This window comes from Canis lupus, chromosome 17, assembly GCF_003254725.2.
Source record: "Canis lupus dingo isolate Sandy chromosome 17, ASM325472v2, whole genome shotgun sequence".
Taxonomy (NCBI): Eukaryota; Metazoa; Chordata; class Mammalia; order Carnivora; family Canidae; genus Canis; species Canis lupus.
Window position 1 is genome coordinate 57,181,062 of NC_064259.1, and position 27,579 is coordinate 57,208,640.

General features: G+C 38.2%; 1 protein-coding gene across 28 annotated transcripts in view; it reads left to right on the plus strand.

Annotated features, from left to right (window-relative positions):
- The window catches only part of LOC112664092 (phosphodiesterase 4D interacting protein), a 400,486-nt gene that overhangs the window by 106,840 nt on the left and 266,067 nt on the right, over positions 1 to 27,579 (plus strand). For 24 of the 28 annotated variants that reach the window (XR_004806427.2, XM_049095460.1, XM_049095446.1 and 21 more), the window contains 4 exons: positions 3,751 to 3,827; positions 8,704 to 8,827; positions 9,011 to 9,186; positions 12,770 to 12,887. Coding sequence is in view for 27 of the 28 variants with exons in the window: in XM_049095460.1 (XP_048951417.1) it covers positions 3,751 to 3,827; positions 8,704 to 8,827; positions 9,011 to 9,186; positions 12,770 to 12,887 (495 nt within the window). In the remaining variant the exon portion in view is untranslated. The remainder of the gene's footprint in view (positions 1 to 3,750; positions 3,828 to 8,703; positions 8,828 to 9,010; positions 9,187 to 12,769; positions 12,888 to 27,579) is intronic. The other 4 variants (XM_025453330.3, XM_049095448.1, XM_049095455.1 and 1 more) reach the window with 1 other exon arrangement.

Sequence of the window (27,579 nt, forward strand, 5' to 3'; positions counted from 1 at the left end):
CTACAATGGGAAGAACTTTGGTTTTAGCGACCTTTAATCTCTAGCACATAGTTTACTTGCTGATTTTTTTTTTACTTGCTGATTTTATCAATGAATGTTTGCTGTCCAGCTTTTTTTTTTCTCTTAAGTGCCTGCTCTTACCCCAGCAGCAAGTTATGAGAGATACAAAATAAGGCATAGTCCCTGTCTTCAAGGTGATTGAAGATTAATAAAAACACACACAAACACATGCATGAATATGAAGTTATGAGCAGTGGATCAATTTGTACAGTTAAAATTGAAACCTTGGAGAGGAGTTAGGTAATTGGTTACCACTGGTCACTCTTAGCCCAGTTCTGTGTTGAACTTTGCAGTAAAAACCAGGGTGGAAATCAGGTCAGAAGAATCCTGTGTTTAACATTGCTTGCTGTTAACACCCTGGTCACATGACATTTCTGGAAACAAGACAAGTTGCAACACAGAGAAAGTCTGATTAAACATAGTAAATCTATAAACTCATCATTAGTTTAGTTCTCAAGCTCTAGGTCTTGACATTATAATGAGGGTTTATTGTACTTCCAGTCATTTAATTTTAGCTTCATCAGTGAAACTTTTCCTTTAGTTAGATGAGTGAATACTCCTCTGGGGACATGTAGAAAAAGAGGCCCTCTACCCGCCAGCCCTGCTGCTCCTTTTTTGAGTATAAAATTTTTCTCAGGGGATCCCTGGGTGGCTCAGGGGTTTGGTGCCTGCCTTCAGCTCAGGGCGTGATCCTGGAGTCCCGAGATGGAGATCGAGTCCCACATCAGGCTCCCAGCATGGAGCCTGCTTCTCCCTCTGCCTGTGCCTCTGCCTCTCTCTCTCTCTGTCTTTCATGAATAAATAAATAAAATCTTTTTAAAAAAATTCCTCAGATATCTTGACAAAGAGCTGACAAGACTTGGTGATAAGATAAGCAGATGCAGTTAATTTAGGATCCACTCTGGCTGTACTTAGAATTGAACAATTTACATATGAATATTTGCTAACAAAGAATGGATAAATGTGGTAAACCATGCAGATTTTTCTGCAGAAAGTGGTTACAGAAGGGTTAGACCATAATGCTGTAAATTGGTATGTACTTGCATTTCCAAGTGGTAGATTTTACAAGTACTTTGATCCACTGGAATAACTAATCATAAGATTTAGGATCTAGTTTTGTGGAAATGAAACTATTTTAGCAGTTCAGCATGAGCCTTATAAACTTTATTGTCTGAGTAGACCTAATGCCAAAGCCTGCTGGAGAAGTAATTCTATTTTTCGTCTTTCCTATTTCTTCTTTTCTTTTCTTTCTCTTCCTTTCTGTTTTCTACTTATCTCAGAAGGATAAAGCTCATGTGAAGACTATTCAAATTGGGTGGGTATTTGTGTGCAGGGGTCTGGAGTAGCCTACCTTTGGTGTAGTAATTTTCTTTCCTTTCCATGACAGCATTAGTTTAGCATGTGACTGACTGAGAAGTTCACTAAGCCAGTCAGGGAGGGTAAATTCTTGTTTTTATAGTTAATAATAACAAACATTTTCTGAATGCTTACTGCATGCCATGTATTGTGCAATGTATGTCTTGTACATCATTCCGCTTAATCTTAATACCCTAATAAGAGAGGTGCCATTATGCTTCTCCTTTGATAGACAAGGAAATTGAGGCTTTTAGAGAGGGTAGGTGGCTTGCCAAGCCCTCTTCTCAGTTTCAAGGCCTACGCTCTTGACCACTATACTTACTGCCTAATGTAAAACATTCCCTAATTCTATAATTTACCACATTCTACTAAATCAAGCAAAAATTGGCAGTGCTTCCTGGGCTGCTCTCTGGTTGAAATACTGAACCAAATATGGAATGCTGGACTCAATTTTTGTTTTTATCTTAGAGGAAGTCTTCGAGTTTCAATTTCCTTATTTTTCAAATGAGAGACCTGGAATCTTTTGCCACATTAATTCACATAATGACTTCATTTTCTTTTTTCTTTTTTTTTTTTAAGATTTTATTTATTTATTAATGAGAGAGAGAGAGAGAGACAGAGAGCAGCAGAGACACAGGCAGAGGGAGAAGCAGGCTCCATGCAGGGAGCCTGACGTGGAACTGGATCCCGGTTCTCCAGGATCAGGCCCTGGGCTGAAGGCAGGCGCTAAACCGCTGAGCCACCCGGGCTGCCCTTCGTTTTCTTATCTAGGATTTGGAACAGACAGAGCCCACTGATTTTGCATCCTCCATTTCCCATCCTCTTTTTTACTCTTTTAATTCCACTGTAGTTAGCATTCCATTTATTCTTCCTTTATATTTAAATATTTTTCCCAGTGAGGCTGAGATCTCTTGACTGGTACTAGTTAGCCAGTGAACAAAGGTTGTTGAGCAGCTGTGTGCAACACAGAGTTCAAGTGATTCCAGGTATTTAAGGTGTATTATGTACCTTATCACATTGAATCTGTACACAAAACCCCTTGTGGAATAGACATTATTATCTTCATTTAAAAAGAAAGCAACCACAGTATACCTGGGGGAAAACTGGGTTGCACATGATAGAGTCCATAACATAGTATTGATGCAATTTTCCCTGTTTAATCCTATGTATTCAGGGAAGGGGCTAACTCATCTCTGTGTAGCTCAGCTCTAAGCCTTAATAAAGCAAATCCTTGACTAGTATTTTTAGACTCTCAGGTTCCCCTACAAACCTGCTCCTCTTTTTCTGTACCCTCTTTTAGTTAATAGTATGCATTACTCTCAGCATTGTCTGCTCCTCTCTCTCTCTCTCTCTCTCTCTCTCTCTCTCTCTCTCCCTCACAAACCAGCAAGCCCCATGGATTTGGAAATGCCTTTTGAGTCTTTCTCCCTATACCTCTTTGGCCTCAGACAGTCCCTGTCTTTTCTGAGCAGTTGCTTCCTGACTCATTCTTCTTTTTTATGTCTACTGTAAACTCCTTCCTCAACGCAGACCGGATCATGGCAATATTTTGCTTAAAGCTCCCTGATGAGTTCTTGTTCTCTACCGACTACTATTCAGGCGTCTTAACATGGCTTTCACAAACTAGTTGAAAACTATTTTCTGTACTGATTTCCCACCCTTCACCATACACCAGGCCGCTCAAGCTGTACTGAATGTTCCATGGAAAACATTTCAACAAATCTCTGTCCATATTTTATTTCTCTTGGAATGGTTTTATTTCCTTTTTTCTGTTTGTCAAGTCATAATTTACTGCTGTTTCATCTCAACAAAAATGGTCTCCTGTACAGATTTGCTGTCAGAATCCCCTATCACATTCAGCAAATGCAATTTATGAAAATCCAATTCAAAGATAAAGGAACCATATTGTTTTAAAAAATGTTCACATGATTTCTTTAAATAATTAAATCCCCAGTTATGTTTAGAATATAATTCTATATTCAGCAATTTGGTTTTCAGAAGCAGACTTATATTAGTAAGAAAAAATTACTTTAATATACACGCTATCCTCTGATGGTTTAGAAAACAAACAGGCTTTGGTGGTGTTCATCATCCAGGGGCAATAATGAATGGCTTGGAAAAACAGATAAGTAGCTCCGGGGAAATCTCGAAACTGTATAGTCCATTTATCCTTGACCGAATTACTGACCCATCTGAATCTCATTTATGTCATGGGTCATGAAGAGAACTGGGATAAGATGAGAAGCTGTGGACTAAGGCAAAACCAAAGGAACCTGGTTCCATGATAGAGGGTCTGTGACAGTTAATAATGATCAATGCCTCTGTGCTTTTCAGAACATCGAGCTGAAGGTTGAAGTAGAGAGCCTGAAACGGGAACTCCAGGACAAGAAACAGCATCTAGATAAAACGTGGTGAGTTGCTGTTTGAACCGGTTGAGCTCTTGGTTCTTTTCAGAGTCTGGTTTATTAATCTCAGAGCTTTAGAATTGGGACCTAATTCCTTCACCCTAACTCTGGCATGTGGATGAAATGGCCAGTTGAAGAAGTAAAACAATGTGCTTTCCTTTCCTTTGGCTCTCGCTGTTACTAAATCCGACAGGCCTTGAGGTAGATTGGAAATTCACTGGGCCTAAGATTATAAACTCCCTATTCAACAATCTGCTAATAACATCAATGGCTGACAAAGATTTAGGGGGAAATGGGCACTCTCATACACTGTAGATGAGAGTTTGAATTATGGCCACATTTTTGGTTTGTGGCACTACCTACCAAAGTGAAAGATGCACATTTCCTTTGACCAAATAATCTCTAGAAGGAATCTGTCCTTTAGAAATAAGAGTGTAAGTGGGGCACCTGGGTGGCTGAGTGGTTAAGCCTCTGCCTTTGGCTCATGTCATGATCCCAGGGTTCTGGGATCCAGTCCCACATCAGGCTCCCCGCAGGGAACCTGCTTCTCCTTCTGCCTATATCTCTGCCTCTTTCTGTGTGTCTCTCATGATTAAATTAAAAAAAAAAAAAAAACACGAATATGAAAGAATAAATACAGAAGGGTGTTTACTACCTCATTTTTTATAATGGCGAAAAAACTAGAAATAGCTATCCAATAAACCTAACCAAAGATGTAAAGGATCTATACCCTCAAAACTATAGAACACTTCTGAAAGAAATTGAGGAAGACACAAAGAGATGGAAAAATATTCCATGCTCATGGATTGGCAGAATTAATATTGTGAAAATGTCAATGTTACCCAGGGCAATATACACGTTTAATGCAATCCCTATCAAAATACCATGGACTTTCTTCAGAGAGTTAGAACAAATTATTTTAAGATTTGTGTGGAATCAGAAAAGACCCCGAATAGCCAGGGGAATTTTAAAAAAGAAAACCATATCTGGGGGCATCACAATGCCAGATTTCAGGTTGTACTACAAAGCTGTGGTCATCAAGACAGTGTGGTACTGGCACAAAAACAGACACATAGATCAGTGGAACAGAATAGAGAATCCAGAAGTGGACCCTGAACTTTATGGGCAACTAATATTCGATAAAGGAGGAAAGACTATCCATTGGAAGAAAGACAGTCTCTTCAATAAATGGTGCTGGGAAAAAAAAAAATAATAATAATAAATGGTGCTGGGAAAATTGGACATCCACATGCAGAAAAATGAAACTAGACCACTCTCTTTCACCATACACAAAGATAAACTCAAAATGGATGAAAGATCTAAATGTGAGACAAGATTCCATCAAAATCCTAGAGAAGAACACAGGCAACACCCTTTTTGAACTCGGCCATAGTAACTTCTTGCAAGATACATCCACGAAGGCAAAAGAAACAAAAGCAAAAATGAACTATTGGGACTTCATCAAGATAAGAAGCTTTTGCACAGCAAAGGATACAGTCAACAAAACTCAAAGACAACCTACAGAATGGGAGAAGATATTTGCAAATGACATATCAGATAAAGGGCTAGTTTCCAAGATCTATAAAGAACTTATTAAACTCAACACCAAAGAAACAAACAATCCAATCATGAAATGGGCAAAAGACATGAACAGAAATCTCACAGAGGAAGACATAGACATGGCCAACATGCATATGAGAAGATGCTCTGCATCACTTGCCATCAGGGAAATACAAATCAAAACTACAATGAGATACCACCTCACACCAGTGAGAATGGGGAAAATTAACAAGGCAGGAAACAACAAATGTTGGAGAGGATGCGGAGAAAAGGGAACCCTCTTACACTGTTGGTGGGAATGTGAACTGGTGCAGCCACTCTGGAAAACTGTGTGGAGGTTCCTCAAAGAGTTAAAAATATACCTGCCCTACGACCCAGCAATTGCACTGTTGGGGATTTACCCCAAAGATACAAATGCAATGAAACGCCGGGACACCTGCACCCCGATGTTTATAGCAGCAATGGCCACGATAGCCAAACTGTGGAAGGAGCCTCGGTGTCCAACGAAAGATGAATGGATAAAGAAGATGTGGTTTATGTATACAATGGAATATTACTCAGCTATTAGAAATGACAAATACCCACCATTTGCTTCAACGTGGATGGAACTGGAGGGTATTATGCTGAGTGAAGTAAGTCAGTCGGAGAAGGACAAACATTATATGTTCTCATTCATTTGGGGAATATAAATAATAGTGAAAGGGAATATAAGGGAAGGGAGAAGAAACGTGTGGGAAATATCAGAAAGGGAGACAGAACGAAAAGACTGCTAACTCTGGGAAACGAACTAGGGGTGGTAGAAGGGGAGGAGGGCGGGGGGTGGGAGTGAATGGGTGACGGGCACTGGGTGTTATTCTGTATGTTAGTAAATTGAACACCAGTTTAAAAAAAAAAAAGAAATAGCTATCCATCAACAGGGCAATGGTTGAAAACATTTGATGTAACCATATTGTGGAATATTATGCATTTACAAGAATGAGTTAGCTCTATATTATTATTTTTCTGTGAAGTCCCTGATAGACTGGGCAAAGGGGAAATGTGCAAGGTGGTATTTATGATATAAGTCCCTTTGTGTAAAGACAAACAGTCCCTTCTGTGTCTATATGTTTGCTTGATTATGCATAGACAAAAACTGGAGAGTTATATGCCAAACTCTTTAACATTACTTGTATCACAAAAGTGAGATTAGGGTTTTTGGTGGGCAGAAGACTTGTTTCTGTTTTTCTTTATATATGTTTGTAGTGTTAAAATAGTTACTTTTTAAAAAGAAGGTTTTATTTATTTATTCATGAGAGACACAGAGAGAAAGAGAGAGAGGCAGAGACATAGGCAGAGGGAGAAGCAGGCTCCCTGCGGGGAGCCCCATGCGGAACTCGATCCTGGGACTCCAGGATCACACTCTGAGCCTAAGGCAGATGCTCAACCACTGAGTCACCCTGCCATCCCAAATAGTTATTTTTTTAATTTATAGTTTCTATAATTAAAAACCCCTTACTTTTCAATGACAAATATTGATAAAGTAGCTATTAAAAATACTTTTTAGATTTTATCCCGGGATCAGTATACATTCAATCTGATCTGGCTTTCTTTCTGTCTCTACAGTATTTCTTGATATTTAGAATGACAGTCCAGCAAGATCAGAATACTTAAAACCAGACACATGATGCTGGTATTACTAAGGACTTACTAAGTCATTAAATGAGCTAATAGACTTTAGGAAAACTTAGATTGAGAAATAAATTTTGAGATTCGTGTGATGCTTTTAAAAAATGTTTTATGTCAGTTCAACTTTTAACTAGGTGGCATTATACCATTTTTAGAAATGAGAAAACTAAGGTCCGTTAAAGTCTTCTCAAATGAGTGTCAGAGACCACATCTTTTGGCATCAAGTTCAAGGCCCTTTTACAACAGCTGTAGCCCATTAAATCAGGCATTCCTTGCCAAGTTACTTAGAAAATGTATAACTTCCATTCTCAAGATATTGTAGTTAACTTTTGTCTGTTGCATTTGTCAAGGAATATGAAGTCAAAGTCAAAGTTGATGATTCCTGAGGTCTGTGTATTTACAAGTCTTGGGTTATTTTCTTGAGTTGTGTCCCTTGTAAAACCAAGATCCTCTGCCTATCCTCCCAATCTGTATAATGACATGGGAACTCAAGATAAATATAGCCTCTGAGATGGTGCTGAGTAGTGTTCATTATCAACCAAAGAATCCATAATCTTTGGGAAAGCCTCCTTTGGTCTTTATAGGCACAACCGTATGGGTCAAATATTAAAGTACCTGGGCTTGGATAGAGCAGTTTTGATTTGTTATGAACCTATGAATGCTTAATACTGTTCTCTGCCTTGAGAACAAGAAGATAGTCCATGGTTGTCAACAAATGGCTTAAAACAGGAATAAAACCAAACCGGAATTAAGATCATTCAGCACCTGATATTGCCTCCGAATTGTTAATCCTCAGACATCCAAGGGCAGCTGTTGTTAGCTATAAATAAGCTGGTGATACCTTACCCGCTTCATGTTAGTGCCTGGACATTCATTCCTAAGGACATCAGAGAAGCAAAGCTGGGCCAGAACCATGAGCTTCATAGATTAAATGTCTGTTCTCTGCATAGGAACATGGGAAAACTGGATAGCTCAGATTCAGAACAGCCTATGGGTTATTAGCTCTAAAAGAGGAGAACATTTCTGTGGCTGTCCAAATGGATATTCTGTCTCAGCACCCTAAATGGAACACTTTAAATTCAAATAGCAAGAAAGGCAGGGAATTAACAAAGTGCTCTGGGAGAACAGTCTAAATGGAAGAAACCAGAGATAGATGAACATGGATGTTGAATTCTGAACTGTTTGATGACTGTCCACCTCCCAAATGAAAGATTCTCCTCTTAGAACATGAGAGACTCCTAACTCTGGGAAACGAACTAGGGAAGGTAGAAAGGGAAGTGCCCGGGGGGTGGCGTGACTGGGTGACGGGCACTGAGGAGGGCACTTGATGGGATGAGCACTGGGTGTTATTCTATATGTTGGCAAATTGAACACCAATAAAAAATAAATTAAAAAAAATAAAGATTCTCCTCTTGAAGCAATAGCAAAAATGAAGCCTCTAGGAAGTCAGGTATATTCTGATTGACAAGCAACAAAAAAATTAGAGTTCCTGAAAAATTATCTGAGAAGTTTGGAAAGAACAGTTCTACAAATAATTGCACAGGGGAAAATGCTTCATTTTTCTTCTCATCAGTGTGACTCTGAATTATTGAAACTACCTTACTGGGTCCTTTTGCTATATGACTAGCTCTGACTGGCAAATGCTTTGTGGTTTTAGGGCTGATGTGGAGAATCTCAACAGCCATAATGAAGCTGAGCTCCGGCGTCAGTTTGAAGAGAGACAGCAGGAGACGGAGCATGTTTACGAGCTCCTGGAGAATAAGATCCAGCTTCTGCAGGAGGTGAGTAGGACTTCCAGAGATCCATGGCTACAGGTCCCCTTTCATCTATTTCCCTACTGCTCTGCCTCCTGACATTCACCTTTTCTCTCTCTACTTTCCTTCCCAAACTCAAGTGTCCACAGCCTTGGGCTCCTAACCTAGGTGGGACTTTGCAGCCTCTCTGTTTTTGTTCTTTTTTTGCAGGAATCCAGGCTAGCAAAGAATGAGGCTGCACGGATGGCAGCTCTGGTGGAAGCTGAGAAAGAATGTAACCTGGAGCTATCAGAGAAACTGAAGGGAGTTGCCAATGACAGGGAAGAGGTACCAATGGACCAGGTCAATCCTGACCAATACACTGAGGCCCTGGCCCAGCGGGACAAGTAGGTGCCTCTAGTGCTCTATTCATCATTTGTCTTTTGCCTGTTCTCTAAGCTTCCAGACTAAAAAGCAAGGTGCCATTGAAAGTTCCCTGCAGAAGTTGAAATCTGAGCTTGGTTTTGAAGAGTGAATAGGAGTTCAAAGAAATAGTGTAGGATATGGATGGGAAAGGGAAAATTTCTGTGCAGATGGAGAAACTGCAAGGGAGACAGATGCAAGGGCTTATTTCAAGACCAGCAAATAGTTGTATGGAACTACAGCAGTAAATAGTTGTATGCAAATAGGTCTGGGAAGGGCTAGTGAGAGGCAAGCTGCAGTGGGAATAAGGTCTGATTGTGCTGGCTCTGTAAGCCAAAAGGAACTTGAATTTTTTTCTAAAGGTAATTGGGCAATTGAGATCACCCCTGTCTAGGTTAATGCAGCAACTCCCTAATTATTTCTTTACTTCCAGTCCTGTCACTCTCTATTTTATTGCAATCTAACAATTTAGAGAAGTTTTGAAATGGAAAATTCAATAATATCAGCCTACATAATTTAGGGTCTTAGATACATGGTACTATGGTGGCATAAAAAGCCTTTAGTGGTTTTTAACTGAATAGGCAAAAAACACACAATATACCCACAATGAGTAATCTGGTCTTTTTGAGACACAAATCTGTTAATGACATAGCAGAGTCATTTAAAATGCTCTCCAGGGGCACCTGGGTGGCTCAGTTGGTTAAGTGTCCAACTGTTGGTTTTGGCCCAGGTCATGATCTCATGGATCATGAGAATGAGCCCCATGTCAGGCTTTGCACTCAGTGGGAAGTCCACCTGAAGATTCTATCCCTCAGCTCCTCCCCCCATGCACACACACTATCTCTCAAATAAATAAATAAATAAATCTTTAAAAATTAAAAATAAAAGAAAATGCCCTCCAACACCTTCAGGAGGTAAAATCCATTCTCCTTAGCATAGCCATCAAAACCTTTTATGATCTGACTCCTGATTTCTCCCAGGCTCGTCCCCACCATGATCCCTTCACACTTCACTGATGCAGGATTAATAATAATAATGATGACTAAAGTTTTTTGCACTCTTACTATACAGCTGAGTACTAGAATGTTAATTCTCCTAATAACTCCAGAGGTAGGGATTATTATACTTTATAATCAAAGCAACTGGCATTTAGAGAGTTGTGTAACATGGCCACAGGCATTGCAGGAATCTAAACCCTAAATCCACACATTGCCTCCAGAAGCAAATGATGTTATGTCAGGTCTCCTGGATTTTGCTCATACTCTTCCTTCTGTGGGAAATATCTGCTCTTTTTCCATCCTTATGAACTCCTGCTCATTCTTCAAAACTTACTTAGGCATTAGTTGTCACTTCTGTGAGTGCTTTTGTGACAACAGAATTAATCTTTATGTCATTGCCTTGTTTTATATACACAGCTGTTATTGTACAGTTCTCAGTGTGGCATTGTATTTGCTTTCAGATCTTCCCTCCTAGACTCCCTGAGACTCTTGTCCATATCCCAATAAACACTTGTTAAACAAACAAAAGAAAACATATGTGCATGTGACCAATAAGTTAGGGAGTTTGTATCACATGGCCTTACCAACTTTGTAAAGTAGAAGAATAGATTATCTATAGAGACTGAGGGTCAAAGGGAAAAGTAAGGTTGGAGGCTTGGAAAAAAGAAATGTTCTAGCACAGATACCATGAGGAATTTGATAAGGGATCCACATTCATCATCATAATTACTTTTTTTGAGAGAGAGAGAACATGACGGGGTGGGGGGGGGAGGAGGGGCGGGTAAAAGGAGGAGGGAGAGGGAGAGAGAGAATCCTAAGCAGGCTCCACACCCAGCCTAGACCCTGACATAGGGCTCGATTTCACCCCTGAGATCATGACCTGGGCCAAAATCAAGAGTTGGACACTTAACTGACTGAGCCACCCAGGTGCCCCTCACCATCCTAATCACTATTACAGCTTGCATTTGCATGATACTTTTTAATTTTTTTAAGAGATTTTATTTATTTATTCATGAGAGACACACACAGAGAGAGGCAGATATATAGGCAGGAGAAGAAGCAGGCTCCCTGTGGGAAGCCTGATGTGGGACTCCATCCCAGGACCCTAGGATCACGACCTGAGCCGAAGGCAGATGCTCAAACAGTGAGTCACCCAGGTGCCCCGTCTTTTAAATTTTTAAAGTTCTTTCTCATCCACATATCTTAGCTGATTCTCATAGCCTCAATTAGTTTATAATTTATAACTAATGTATAATTAATTTAAATTTATAGTTTATTTAAACTTTATAAATTAATTTATAACTTATCTATGTGCTTCCTATTTGACTTTCTGGTACTCCTCACCTTTCTACCAACTATTTTCCTCCCAAAGTACTATCATTGTCTTACATGCCTACACAGGAATAATGACAATTGGAAACATTTCATTTAGTACCAGCATGTTTTCCAAGGACATATATCTCTGGTACTCTAAGAGAAACAGCAAGATGTACCTTGCATATAACAGATGAGGAATAGCTATTGATTTGAACCTGTGGTTTGTATACTTCAACATGGCATGCAGTCTGATAACCTAAATCCTAGTCTGAATTTCTAGCCTCTTCTCTCACCATCACCTTTCTTGCCAGCCTTTGTTCCAATGACTCTTCCCCCAAAATATCTTGTATCTTTATGCTTCATTCCTTTGTTCAGGATCCTCCCTGTATACCTGGAAAACAGTCCAGTTTTCCAAATCTCTTCTCCTAAACTTCCCCCAGACTGCTCCAGGCTCAATGACTCCTCCCTTTATCTTTCTTCCTATAGTTCCATGGCAGCACTCAGTGTAGTATTATACAGGAGATAACCTTGTCATGGTAGACTCCTTACAGTCTCTTCCTGTTTTTCCTGTTATATATTTTTTTTGTAGCTCTGTCTCCCCACTCCACAAATACACCAAAACAATTTAAGTTTCTACAGAGCCAAGGGGTGCCTGGGTGTATCATCGGTTGAGTGTCCAATTCTTGATCTCAGGTTATGCTCTCAGGGCTGTGGGATTGAGCCTCACATCAGGCTCTGTGCTCAGCTGGGAGTCTGCTTGAGACTCTCTCTCCCTCTTTATCTACCCCTCCCTCCCACTCTCTCTAAAATAATAAATAAATCTTATAAGAAAAAGTTTCTACAGAGCAGAGATTGCGTGTTTTCCAATTTTATATTACCAGGTATTTAGTAGGGTGTGTTGAGTTTACATCATGGTTATCCAGAAATTATTTTTTGAGTGGAACAATAGCAACCAGAAACAAAGCTTCTGAGTCCATATTCCAAGAGTTACATATGTACGGTCTATAGATCCATGAGTCAGCTTCAGGAGGTCCTTGAACCTGGTGAAAATGTAAGCAGAAAGTAATTTGTGTACATAGTGGGGGCTAGGGCAGAGAATACATGGGTCTCTAAAATAAGTATCAGAGTTCAGTGAATCAAAAAGGTAAAAGCCAACTGGACTGCATCATGCTGTCTTTGGAGTGGGCTGAAAAATAAAGGCAATAATAGTATCATGACCGTAAATATTGTTCTTACTTTTTCTTTGCTCCAGAAGAATTGAAGAACTTCATCAAAGCCTGGCTTCCCAGGAGAAGCTTGTAGAACAGCTGTCTCAAGAGAAACAACAACTGCTCCATCTGTTGGAGGAACCAATGAGCATGGAAATACAGGTGAGGTGTGGGCAGTGCTTCCTGAACTGGTTGCCTCTGTGTTGGCTATCTATTGCTGTATAACAAGTTACTACAAATTTGGTGGCTTAAAACAATATACATCCATCATCCCACAGTGTATCAGGAGTTCAGGCATGGCTTAGCTGAGTTCTCTTCAGATTGCCTCAGAAGTCTGAAACCAAGGTGTTAGGCTGCTTTCTCATCTGGAGTTTCACTCAGGGAAGGCTGCTGGAAGAATTTATTTCTGGGTGGCTGTAGAAGTTGTGGCAGCTTGCTTCTTCATAGCCAGCAGTGGAGAGAAAGAGGGGGTCTGTTGCTTCTCTACCTCTACATACTCTTTTAAGAGGCTTATAACCCTTTTGGCTAACTGAAGATCAACTGAATGGGGACCTTAACTGTATGTGCAATATCCATTCACTTTTGCCATGTAACTACCATACATATCATCTTTGCTGTGCTCTGTCCCTTAGAAACAAGTTGCAGGTCTTGCCCACACTCAAGAGGTAGGAATTACACAAACATGTGGGGGCTACCAGGGGGTGAGAATCACTGGGGCCATTTGAATTTTGCCCACCACCCTGAGTGATTAAAACTATATAGAATGTTTAATGTGGGTTTTTTCCTCAGTCAATTTTGCTTTTATTTTTTTATCATTTTAATTCCAATATCATTAACAAAGAGTGTTATATTAGTTTCAGGTGTGCCTAATGTAGTTTTAATATTGAAGAACTCTTACTGTGGTAAAAATAATTATATTATCTATATTGTTGCCCTTGGAAGTTTACCTCAGAGGAAACTCTCCTCTTCTGTTCAACTTTTAATTTTCTAAAAAGATATTTCCTAAAAGAACCCTAGAATATATCTGTGCCGAAGCAGCATCAACAATTATTGGATACTCTTATAGGTCTTAGACCAGTGATAAAGCAGACTGTGACATTTAATTTATTGATTCACATATGTAGAGATTGGAGTCAGTATAAAAGGAACAGTGAGAAGAATTGGTTTGAAGCAGTGCTTTCCAATCTTTCCTGTTCCATGGCACAAATAGAAACTGATTATATTTGTAAGGTACAGTGGCAAATGGATGGAGCTTCTTTCTTGGAGGTGGTCAGCTTGGGTACTTGGGCCACAATGAGGCAGAAGAAATCACTATTTTGGCTGTACTTGTAAACTTCTTGGACCGTGGCTCTATTTTGGTTAGAAAGCTCTGATTAACCAATTCAGGAAATGATGTGTATACATGTACTTTGGCAGAAAGGAGAGGAAAAATAAAGTTCCTAGACTTTTTACAAGATAAATACTGAAATATATGAAAAGTTTCTGAAGAACTTTTTAAAATTCAAGTATAATCACCATACAGTGTTATCTTAGTTTCAGTAGTACAAAATGATAATTCAATAATTCTATACATTTTTCAGTGCTTGAGATAAGTGCACTTCTATTCTCCTTTATCTGTTTCACCCATACTCCCACCCACCTCCCCTATGGCAAGTTTGTTCTATGTATTTAAGTATGATTTTTAGTTTGTCTCTTTTTAGAAAGACTGTTTTATAGGCAAAGACTAAACTCAAAGTTAGCAATTTCTGTTATTGCTGTCCACAACACAGTGTCAGTGGTATAGGGCAAACTCATAATGAGAATTATATCTCACTTTAATCTCCTAGACAAAAAGAAATATTGAAGCACTTTCTATAACATCTTGGGAACATTTAGTTACACTGAAATGGTTCAGATTATTATAAAACCTAGAAATTGATTCATAGAATTTCTTAAATATATGTTCTAAGTACAATTTAAAAATATTTATCAATAAATATTCAACAACTTTTTAATAGTAATACTTCAGCACATATTGTAGCATTTTCTCTGTACCAGGAGCTGCTCTATCCAACTTATATATTAACTCAAATTAATTTAACCCTCAAAACAACCCTATGAAGTATACTAACATATAAGACATAACAAGAATAATTTATAATAAAATAATGTTAATTTTAATATATAAATTCATGAGCACAATTATATTAGAAGACATAAAGAAATAGGTGCTCATATCTGTATGTCAAATCAAGTAAATGTCATAGCTTCAAATGTAGCCTGATATAGTCATGTTATATTGGCAATTCAAAAATGGCAAGAGGAATGAATAAATGAGAATGACAATGCCAAGGTGAAAAACTTGATAAATTTCCCCCCCCAAAAAAAACAAAAATCAACCCTTTCTTAATTTTCATAGCAGTTCAATTCATGGAAAACTCATTGTGTATTAACACTGTTTGTGTGCATATATTTATAGATATCAGAATTCAGTTCTAGGTTCAGGTGATTATATAAAGTTGTATTACCTCACCAGTGCTCCATGGAACATTTAAAAAGCCATTCAGAAAATAATAATAATAATAATAAATAAGTCATTCAGAAATGAAAGCACAAAACAAAACTTCACATTTTAATCCTACAGAGTTACTAATAATACTGTTATTACTACAATCATAATAGGAACATGTTTGTAATGGAAAGCAACATAACTTTATTGCAAGTGAAAAAAAAATTTTTTTAAGAGAGAAAATGCATGGTCATATGTGTGTGCATGTGCAAGTGTGCAGGCAGGGGTGGGAGACAGGGGCAGAGGAAGAGAGGGAGAGGGATTCTTTTTTTTTTTTTAAGATTTTTAAAATTTATTTATTCATGAGAGACACAGAAAGAGAGAGAGGCAGAGACACAGGCAGAGGGAGAAGCAGGCCCCATGCAGGGAGCCTGACCCGGGACTTGGTCCTGGGTCCCCAGGACCACACCCTGGGCCAAAGGTGGCGCTAAACTGCTGAGCCACCCGGGCTACCCGGGAGAGGAACTCTTAAGCAGGCTCCATGTGCAGCACAAGTAGGTTACAGCGCTCGATCTCACAACCTTGAGATCATGACCTGAGCCAAAATGAAGAGTCAGACACTCAACCCACTGAGCCACCCAGACATCCCTACAGGTGAAAAAATATTTTTTGAAGATTTTATTTATTTATTTGAGAGAGAGAAGTTAGAGCAAGAAGGGAAGGGTCAAGGGAGAGGGAGAAGCAGACACCCTGCTGAGCATAGAGCATGATGCAGGGATCTACATGGGACTTGTTCCCGGACCCTGAGACCTGAGCTGAAGTCAGAAGCTTAACCAACTGAGCCACCCAGGCACCCACAAGTAAAAATATTCTAAAAAAATAGTCATGACAACTACTGTACAATATCACTTATATGTGGAATCTAAAAAAGCCTAACCCATAGGTACAAAGAAGAATGATGGTTACTAGAGGCTTGGAGAGGTGAGGATGGGGAGATGTTGGTCAGAGTATAAACTTCCAGTTATAAGATAAATATGCCCCAGCAATCTAATGTATAACATTGTAATTGTAAATAAGAATACTCTACCATATACTTGAAAGTTATTGAGAGAGTAGATTTTAAATATTCTCACCACAAAGAAAGAAATGGTAATTATGTGATGTAATAGAGATGTTAGTTAACACTATGGTGATAATCTATATTGTAATATATAAGTCAATGTGCTGTACACCTTTAAATTACACAATGTTATAATGAGATACAAAATGTTTATTGAAATATCAATTACAGGGGTGCATGGATGGCTCAGTTGGTTAAACATCTGTCTCTTAATCTCAGCTCAGGTCTTAATCTCAGGATTGTGAGTTCAGGCCTTATATTAGGCCACACGCTGGGCATGGATCCTAAGTAAATATATATATTATACATAATTAAAAGCTGGGGAAAAAACAAAGAAGTGATGAATTTTCCAGGGAGTATGCCACAGAAAGAAGTCTTCTGTCACTGACCCTCTGCAATTGCTGGCATGTGGTACTAATAAAAAGCAGATGACTTTAAATAAATAAATAAATAAATAAATAAATAAATAGTCATGAGACCATAGAAATAATGTCACTGGTCTACTGGTATAATATTGAACCAGCTGGAGATCCAGCTTTTATTGAATGTCCATGAAGGAGGAAGGACTCATTTTTGAGTCCTGATCCTACTCCAAGCACCAGGTGGAGGACTGAATATGCAGTTTTTTCCAACTCTCATTTCCTACTATCATTACTGTGAAATAAGTAGGATAAGGATCCCTTGGCAAGTAGCAAAACCAAACAGTGAGATTAAATGATTTAACCCAAGTTGTTAAGACAGTAAGTGGTGAGGTCAGACAGATTTATGTGGCTTCACAACCATATTCACCACTGCTATTCTGAAGAGCTAGTATCACAAATGTACATGTGTGTCATTGGTCAAAAAATATCTATAGATAAAATTCAAAACCAGCTCTCAGAAGATCAATGAACCAAAATTTCTAGAATTTTTCATTGAAATTACCTATGAAATAATAATTCTTCATTCTTCCCTTCCCCAGTTCCTGAAAACATCTTTTCTACTCTCTGCCTTAATGAAGTTGCTTGTTTTATGCATTTCATATAAACTGGAATCAGATTGATCGATCAATAGATAGATAGCTGGATAGATATATGTTGTTCAGAATTTGGGGCAGTGCTTTGCCCTACCCATTCCAAGTTATGTAGCACCCATTGCCCCACTCATCATTATGATGACAATAAAAACAAGAAACACTCCATGAATTTGCAAAATACACTTTAGGAGATGGTGAAGTTGCTCAGTAAGAACCACTGGTCTGGGGGTTTTAGCTTCCAAAGAGTTTATAGTTCAATAAGAGATTGGCATGTAAACAAAGAACTAAAATACAAGATAATAAATGAAGAGACAGAAATATATGAATAGTGCTAAAGGAACCCACAGATGACAAGGATTAACTCTACCTTTGAAAGTCACAGAAAGGGGATCCCTGGGTGGCTCAGTGATTTGGTGCCTGCCTTCAGCTCAGGGCGTGATCCTGGAGTCCCGGGATCGAGTTCTACGTCAGGCTCCTTGCATGGAGCCTGCTTCTCCCTCTGCCTGTGTCTCTGCCTCTCTCTCTCTCTCTCTCTCTCTCTCTCTGTCTCTCATGAATAAATAAAATCTTAAAAAAAAAATAAGTCAAAGAAAGCCTCACCTGGAAGTTTCTCTTGATCTAGGCCTTAAAAAGGCCTGGAGAGAAATTGGTATTACTAAATATATGCTAAGTGTTAGAGAATGATGTAATACATAACTGGGACATCCCTTAAGTATCAAGCTAAGGAATTCATGTTATAGGCAACAGAGAATTAAAAAAAAAAAAGTTAAGCAAAGGGAATAAAAGCGTATGATTTGCATTTCAGAAAGGCAATCCTGGAGATTGTTTAAACTGAGGATTGACTAAGCAGATAATTGCCATCGTCTCGGGAGATAGCAAATCATGGTTTGACACAGCTATTAACTGCTTCATCTAATCCATTCTTGAATTAGATAGGGGCAAAGGACATTATAAAACCAATTAGAAAGCACTTTGTCAGGGATCTCTGGGTGGCTTAGTGGTTTAGCGACTGCCTTCGGGCCAGGGCCTGATTCTGGGGTCCAGGGATGGAGATCCACATTGGGCCCCCTGCATGGAGCCTGCTTCTCCCTCTGCCAGTGTCTCTGCCTCTCTCTCTGTCTCTCTCTGTCTCTCTCTCTTTGTGTCTCTCATGAATAAATAAATAAAATCTTAAAAAAAAAAAAGAAATAAAATACTTTGTCTCTCCCCTCTGTCTAGTCATGTGTGGCAACTCTTGCTGTGACACCTGTAGCCTTTGCTGTGGGCATCATCCTTGTCTGCCAATAGTAGCAGCATCTTATTCCCACTGTATTATCCTCAACCTTTGTCTGCCATGCCACCTCTTACCACAGAAGTCACACCCCCATAATGTGGAAGGCACAAGTTCCTTTTCTAAGCTCTGGGCCTGGTCTGCAGAGGTCTAAGAATTCCCTCATCTCCAGCAAAGCCATCCCTAGAGTTCTGGTAACTGATTCCTTTCCTCTACCTTCCCTGACCCCTCACAACTGAGAATACCACACGCCTTACACGTGTAAGTTTGAGTTGTCCGAGTGAAAACGCTCCTCTTATTCCATTTCCCATAGAGCAGGACTTCTCATGTGATCTCAGTCTGAAAGTCTGGACTGGGTATAATCTCTAGGTACAGGAGGCTTCAATTCAAAGCCTTCTATCCCTTAAATAAGACAGACCGTTTTGATCAAGATTATTTGATTTAGTTGATTTTACTATTCCTCAAGCTGTTTTCCTTTTCCATTCCACCAAAATATTGTACAGCATTCATTTTAGCTGTACTTACACAATACTTGGAACTTCTGTCATATAATTGCCTCCATAGAGCAACAACAACAAAAGCCATAAACTTGACATGCCACCAGTTGACATCACTCCAATCCTCTGTGTCCATTCAGACTGAGAATATATTGTTGTGGTCAGAGTACTCAGGAGCTTTTTGATATAGCTGCCATGGTGAAGCAACATGTCCACATCTTTTTTAGTAAAAAGAATCTAATAAAGTGAAGTTTACAAAGCATTTTTCTCTTCTGTGAGTGTATTCAGAAATTTGCAGATGAAAGTCCTGCACTCTGAAAAGCTGGTGATAGTTCTAGTTATTGATAATATTCTCTTCTACAGGATAGTAGAACTTTATTTCAAAGAACCTTTTAAATGAAACCAGACCTAGAAGGTGTAAAAGGCACAGGAAAATGATATACTTGCAAAGGAAAGTCTGGAAGAATTCTTGTTTTATTTCATTTTTCTATTCTCCAGTTTTTCCCTGGTAGAATATTTATTAACATGTAATTTCACTGTGGTTGCCTTAAAAAATGAAACAGGACAACAGAATTAGGGTGAGAGAGATTAAGTAATCAAGACCTTCTTGCCCACACAAAACAGCACACACTCAAGCCATTGCATTTATGCCTTGTTTGGAACCTAATGTAAATAGCATTGCATGCAGTGAGGCATATTTCTTAAAATAGCAAACATTCCAGCGTTACCATGGAGAGATCTGACATGGAAGTTAAGGCAAAAACACATTCTAAATGCTCATGGCAGAGACAAAAACCTTGCAGGGATTTATGGCTCAGGCAGCTCCAGTCAATTTCATATTAAGGGGATCTTTTTCAAAGCAGCTTTTCAGTATCCTCTTCTTATGGCTGATGAATGTTGAAGGTGGAGACTCATTTATAAATCCTCATTCAACATCACTGTGTCCCAGATATAACCTCTGTTGGTAACATGTCTCAGAAAAAAGCCTTATCATCTAAGGCAATCATAATCCTGATCCTTTAAAGCATCAAAGGAAGTGGAAGAATAAGGGATTTCATTATGGCTTCATGAAAAGTATTTATTGAACATTTATAATGCACAAAGTACTGGAACATGAAGGAAGAAGAATATATTTTTTTAATAAGAGATGAAAAGGAAAGGCATTGATTTATTCATTGAATCATTCAATGATTATTTATTGATATCTAGAAATGTACTGTTCAAAGTACCTCAAAAGAAACAATAGAATAGATCAATGAAACCAGGAGCTGGTTCTTTGAAAAGGTAAGTAAAATTGATAAACATTTAGACAGACTCATAAAAAAAAAAAAGAAAAGAAAAGAAAAAAAAGAAGACAGAGAGCAAGAACAGGAGTGGGGGGAGGGAGAGGAAGAGAAAGAGGACTCAAATAAAATCAGAGGAGAAGAAGGGAAGTAACAACTGACACCACAGAAATACAAAGGATTATAAGAAAATATTATGAAGAATGTATGCCAACAAATTGGACAACCTAGAAGAAATGGATAGATTCCTAGAAACATATCACCTTCCAAAACTGAATCAGGAAGAAATAGAAAATTTGAACAGATTAATTACTAGCAATGAAATTGAATCAGCAATAAAAACCAAACCAACCAACAAACAAAAACGCAGGGCCAGATGGATTCTACTGGACAATAAAGAAGAGTTAATACCTATTCTCAAACTATCTCAAAATATAGAAAAGGAAGGAAATCTTCCATTCATTCTGTGAGGCCAGCATTACCCTAATACCAAAACTAGATAAAGACACTACAAAAGAAAGAAGACTGTAGGCCAATATCTCTGATGAACATAGATGCAGAAATTTTTTACAAAACATTAGCAAACTGAATCCAACAATATATTAAAAAAAATCACTCACCACCATCAAATGGAATTTATTCCAGGATGTAAGAGTGGTTTAATATTTGCAAATCAATGTGATATATCACAGTAACAATAAAAAGGATTAAAAACCATATGATCATCTTAATAGATATAGAAAAAACATTTGACAAAGTATATCCATTTATTTTTATTTTTTTAAAGATTTAGATTTTTATTTATTTATTCATGAGATACACAGAGAGACAGAGAGAGAGAGAGAGGCAGAAACACAGGCAGTGGCCGAAACAGGCTCCACGCAGGGAGCCTGATGTGGAACTCGATCCTGGGACTCCAGGATCATATCTTGGGCGGAAGGCAGGCACTAAAACTGCTGAGCCATCTAGGCATCCCAGTATATCCATTTATGATAAAAACTCTCAACAAAGTAGGTTTAGAGGGAATATAACTCACATAATAAAGGCATATGAAAACCCCACAGCTAACATAATCAGTGGTGAAAAACTGAGAGCTTTCCCACTAAGGTCAGGAACAAGACAAGGATGTCCACTCTCAGCACTTCTATTCGACATAGTATTGGAAATCCTAGCCAAGACAAGAAAAAGAAATAAAATGCATCCACATTGGTAAGGAAGAAGTAAAACTTTGACTATTTGCAAGTGACAAAATAATATATATAGAAAACCCTAAAGATTCCACCAGAAAAACTATTAGAACTGATAAATCAGTAAGGTCAGAGAATAAAAAGTTAACATAGAAATCTGCTACATTTCTATACACTAATAATGAAGTAGCAGAAAGAGAAATTAAGAAAACAATCCTATTTATAATTGCACCAAAAATAATAAAATACCAAGAAATAAGTTTAACCAAGGAGGTGAAAGCACTGTACTCCAAGAACTGTAAAACATTGATGAAGGAAATTGAAGACACAAATGGAAAGATATTCCATGCTCATGGATTGGAAGAACCAACATTGTTAAAATACCCATACTACCCAATGCAATCTACACATTTCATGCAGTGTCTATCAAAATACCAATATTTTTTTCACAGAGCTAGAACAAATAATCTTAAATTTTGTTTGGAATCACAAAAGACCCTGAATAGCCAAAGCAGACTTAAAAAAAAAAAAAAAAAAGCTAGAAGTATCACGATTCCAGATTTCAAGATATACTACAAAGTTACAGTGATCAAAATGGTATGGTGCTTCCATTTGCTTCAACATGGATAGAACTGGAGGGTATTTATGCTGAGTGAAGTAAGTCAATTGGTGAAGAACAAACATTATATGGTTTCATTCATTTGGGGAATATAAACAATAGTGAAGGGATTAAAGGTGAAAGGAGAGAAAATGAGTGGGAAAAATCAGAGAGAGTGACAAAACATGAGAGATACCTAACCCTGGGAAACGAACAAGGGGTGATGGAAAGGGAGGTGGGCGGGGGTTGGGGTGACTGGGTGACAGGCACTGAGGGGGGCACTTGATGGGATGAGCACTGGGTGATATGCTATATGTTGGCAAATCGAACTCCAATAAAAAACTATACAAAAAAAAAAAAAACCCAAACAGTATGGTGCTGGCACAAAAATAGACAACTAGGTCAATGGAACAGAATAGAGAGCCCAAATAATCTATGACAAAGTAGGCAAGAATATACAGTGGTGAAAAGACAATGTCTTCACTAAATGATGCTAGGAAAAGTGGACAGCTACGTGCAAAGGAATGAAACTGAACCACTTTATTACACTATACACAAAAATAAACATGAAATGGATTAAAGACTTAAATGTGACACTCGAAATCTAAAAGTCCTAGAAGACAACATAGGAAGTCATCTCTTTGACATTGGTCTTAGAAACATTGTCCTAGATATGTCTCCTTAGGCAAGGGAAACAAATGCAAAATTAAATCATTGGGACTATACCAAAATAAAAGGCTGTTGCACAATAAAAGAAACCATCAACAAAACATCAACCTACTGAATGGGAGAAGATATATGCAAACAATATATTTAATAAGGCATTAATATCTAAAATATGTAAGGATCTTATGCAACTCAACATTAAATCCCCAAATAATTCAACTAAAAAATGGACAGAAGACCTGAATAGAGATTTTTCCAAAAACAGACATATGGCCAACAGATTCATGAAAAGGTGCCAACATTCAGGGAAATGCAAATCAAAACCCAATCAGATATCACCTAACACTTGTCAGTATGTCTAACATCAAAAATACAATAAATAACAAGGATTGGTGAGCAAGGATGTGGAGATAATAAAGGAACCCTTGTGTGTTGTTGGTAGGAATGCAAGCTGGTGCAGCCACTGTGGAAAACAGAATGGAGGCTCCTTGAAAAATTAAAAATAGAATTACCATATGACCCAGTAATTCCATTTACTGGAAAATCCCAAATACTGGGTATTTCCCCAAAGGAAATAAAACACTAATTTGAAAAGATAAATCACCTCTTTGTTTATGGTAGCATTATTTACACCAGTCCAGATATGGAAGCAGCCCATGTGTCCATCAATAGATGAATGGGTAAAGAAGATGCAGTATATATACACAATGGAATATTACTCAGCCATAAAATGAATAAAATCTTGCCATGCAACAACATAGATGGACCTGGAGCATTTTATACTACATGAAATAAGCCAGGTAAAGACAAATACCATATGATTTCATATATATATATATAATCTCAAAAATTAAAAAAAAAAAAACAGAAAGAGACTCACAAATACCTGTACAACCAAAGTAAGGGAGGTGAGAGGATGGCAAAATAGGTGAAGGGAATTAAGAAGTACAAATTTCCAGTTATAAATAAATCACAGAGGTGAAAAGTGTGGCATAAGGATAGTTGATAATATTACAATAATGTTATATGGGGATAGATGGTGAGTACACTTAGCATTGTGAACACTGAGTAATGTATAGAATTGTTGAATCACTATGTTATATACCTGGAACTAATCTAATATTACATGTCAACTATATTTCAATAATAAATATTTTAAAAATACTTAAAAGAGGAAAAGCAAGAGCCCTTCCCCTTAAGGAACTTGCATCTTATAAGAGTGATAGATAAATAATCAAGTAATCAAACAAATAACTAACTGAAATTGTAATAAGTTCTTTGAAGAAAACAAAGAGCAGGGATTAGCCATCTTTTCTCTAAAAGGCCAGATGGTAAATAATTTAGACCTTGCAGGCCATAAGGTTTCTGCTATTGTAGCACAAAAATAGCCATATACAATACAAAACTGAGTTGGCATATATGTTCCAACAAAACTTTAGTTACAAAGACAGGTGGGGGACAAACTTAGCCCACAGTTCATAGTTTGCTGACCCCCAATAGAGAATTAGGAGGAACAAGAAGGGGTATCATAGGTAAGGGGAAGATGGTAATTTTGAGATGTCTCTGACATAGCATATGCAGATACAAATAGGTAGTTGGCTACTTCAGAGTGTAACTCAGAGGAAATTCTGGGATAAAAATGAGAAAGGATTAGATGATCTTGAAAGAAGATAAAAATAGGGAGGTGAAAAGGGTCTAGGGCTGGGCCTCAGTGAATACCTACAAAAGGTTTGCTGTGGGTTATGACTCTTAGTTCACAAAGTCAGTTATGCAGGAAGTACCACCTTTCTTTCTTTTAATCAAATTTTGATTAAATTACTTTTAATTATATCAATTTAATATGACCCTGAGTCCCTATCCTAATCAGGCTAGTGGGAAATTCAGTTTTATCCATTTGGTACATATATTCCTGCCTGCTTTCTCAGTTATGTGATCGTGACAGTTTTATCAGGTGCCATCAAGCGATTAACCTTACCATCAGTCCACCTCTGAAGTATCCCTGCTCGAATAAGCATCGTTCTGCCAACTCTGACAGCTTGCTATACTTGCTATGGAGTCTTTTATGAGCCAGAACCCCTTTAGATAGAGTCCAGCCTTTCCAGGTCACCCATTGCCTAATTTGCGCAGGTCTTGCTGCTTTCTTGGGGCACTAATATGGAATGGAGGTATGTCCTTGTTACTCTCTGATCCCCAGTCTCTTTCTGATCTGGGTGAAATCTCACCCCCTCTTTCTCTGTTGACCTCAACGACATTTCTCTTGCCTCTCTTCCCACTGGGACACCTGGTTTAATCTTCTCACTTGGTTTAGAATTTTATTAAAGTCAGGAAATGCATTTGACCTCAGCCGCTGCTCTTTGCTCTGCAAAAATTCCTAAATTAAGGTAATTAATGCTAAGGGCCTGATAATCAGATTAGCAAAGAGGGAAGTAGGGCATACAGGTCATAATGCAGTTTACATCCTGTCACCATATGATTAGGAAAGGAGTATAAGATATAGCTGACAAGCAGATTAGGATCTTTCTGTAGAGATACTGAAATCCCAAGCTGAGAGTTTTTGACTTCATCCTATAGGTAGTGGACAACGAGGGATCTTTACTATGAATGTTCTGGAAATAGTATGGAGGATGATTAAAGGGGTAAGCGTCTAAGTTTATGTGACATGTTTCAGGTTTTACATTTTAAGAACCTGAAATAGAAAATTTAGTTAAAATGTGAAGCAACATTTCTGAACATGCTAGATATTTTCAGGAAAAAAAATCCCAATTTAGTGTTTAGCTTGATAGGGAAGGATTCTCAGGAATTAAAGGTAACAGCTCTGAAGTTTACAAGTCTACTCAGTTACAGAAAATGATATGCCTGACCTTATCTCTCCTGCTGTTCTCTCTTTAGCTTTTGACAATTAGCAAAGAATGTCCTTCATTCTCGAAACTCTGGTCCTTATTATCTCACTTGTGCTTTGTTTGCAGAAGAGCCCCATTTAATTTTTTTCTACTTAGTCTTCTCAGTCATCTAAACTCAACTTGTTCTGAATCAAATTTCATTATCTTTTTGCAAATGGACTCAACTCTCACATCTCTGTTCATTTAGACCAGGTTTTCTACCAGTCTTTGAGACCAAAAACTTAATTTTATCTTTCATCCTATCTTTTCCTTCATCCTCTCAATGGGTAGGTCATCAAGTCCTGCTGTTCATTCCTTCAAAATGATTCTCATATTTACCACTTTCTATTTCTATACCAGACTTTTTTTTTTTTATACTACATGTGAATAACTACATGTGGCTTTTTAGCAGATCTTCCTATAACCATCCGCAAATCTCTCCCTGAAATTCCAATCCATCCTGTTGCCTGGCTAATCTTTTTAAGATGAAGTTTTCACCATGCCATTCTTTGTTCAAGTCCATAACATTAAATCCAAATTCTTTGGCCCTTGCTAAACATTAAGTTCTAGTTGCCAAGGCTTCCATAGCACCACAGCATAGTATCTGGCTTACAGTTGGCTCCTCACACGTGTTCTTTGAATGAGCAATTATTATACAGGATAAATTGTATAAAGTCAGATGAACGAGGGCATTCAGATGACCCTTGAGGGCATCTGTATTCAGGTTAGCACTGTGTCCAGCCACTTCTAAGATTATTGACGATGGCCCCCGCTTTTTTTCTGGAGTCCTGATCTTTGTTTCCAACATCCTAAGACCTATCTCAAGTGCCACTTATGTCCCCTTCAACTATATCAGCCCATACCAATCTCAATTTTTTCTGGACTCACATTGAATTTGCCAGTACTATTTCATTTGACAACCAACTGTACTAATTTTAGTGTGCACGTTTCCTCCCCTTTGACTAAACTGAAAGCTCAATGAAGACAGAGAAAAGATACTGAGTGTGTGCAAATTCTTGCTCATTAGTTGGTTGACTTACTATATACTTTAAAGTTTACTTGGGGCACCTGGGTGGCTCAGTTGGTTAAGCGTCTGACTCTGGATTTTGGCTCAGGTCATGATCTTGGGTCCTGGGATGGAGCCTAGTGTGAGGCTCCTCGCTCAGCAGGGAGTCGGCTTGTCTCTGTCTCGTTCTCTCTCTGCCCCTCCCCCCACACTTGTGCACATGTGCCCTCCCTCTCTCTCTCTGAAATAAATCTTTAAAAAAAATTCACTTAAACAGCTATGGGTACTTAATAACTTTACTTGAAAGACTCTATTATTTCAAGATGGATTCTATTGATGACCATATTGCAATTTATAGTTGAACTGGAAATCTGGTTTTAAAACAAGTCTTTCAAAATACTATATTATTAATTAATACAAAGTATGATTGCTTCTGGCTTCTTAAAGGTTCCAATCATCACAGGGTGGTCATGCACATGCCTGTGTTTCCATAAAACCTAACTGGTTTTACTTTGATATTCTTGCATTTCCTCATCTACCTTAGCTTCTCTGCCAGAATCACCTTTTTTTTTTTTTTTTTTTTTTTTTGGCATAGTTTTTAGTAATTAGAACAGCTATTTCCAATGTCATAACTAGGGCAATGAAACCTAACACAACTGTTTAGGACATGGGGATTTTCCATCTCTCTGATTCTCTTGGAAACGCCTTATCAGCCCAGAATTAGGTCTGAGAAACGCTACACGTAGGGTTTACAAAAGTGGCATGGTTCTAAGACATACCTCTCAGGCTCCAAAATCTAGAGGTCAAAATAGAGATAGTGCAAAAGATCTCTACCATAATACTAC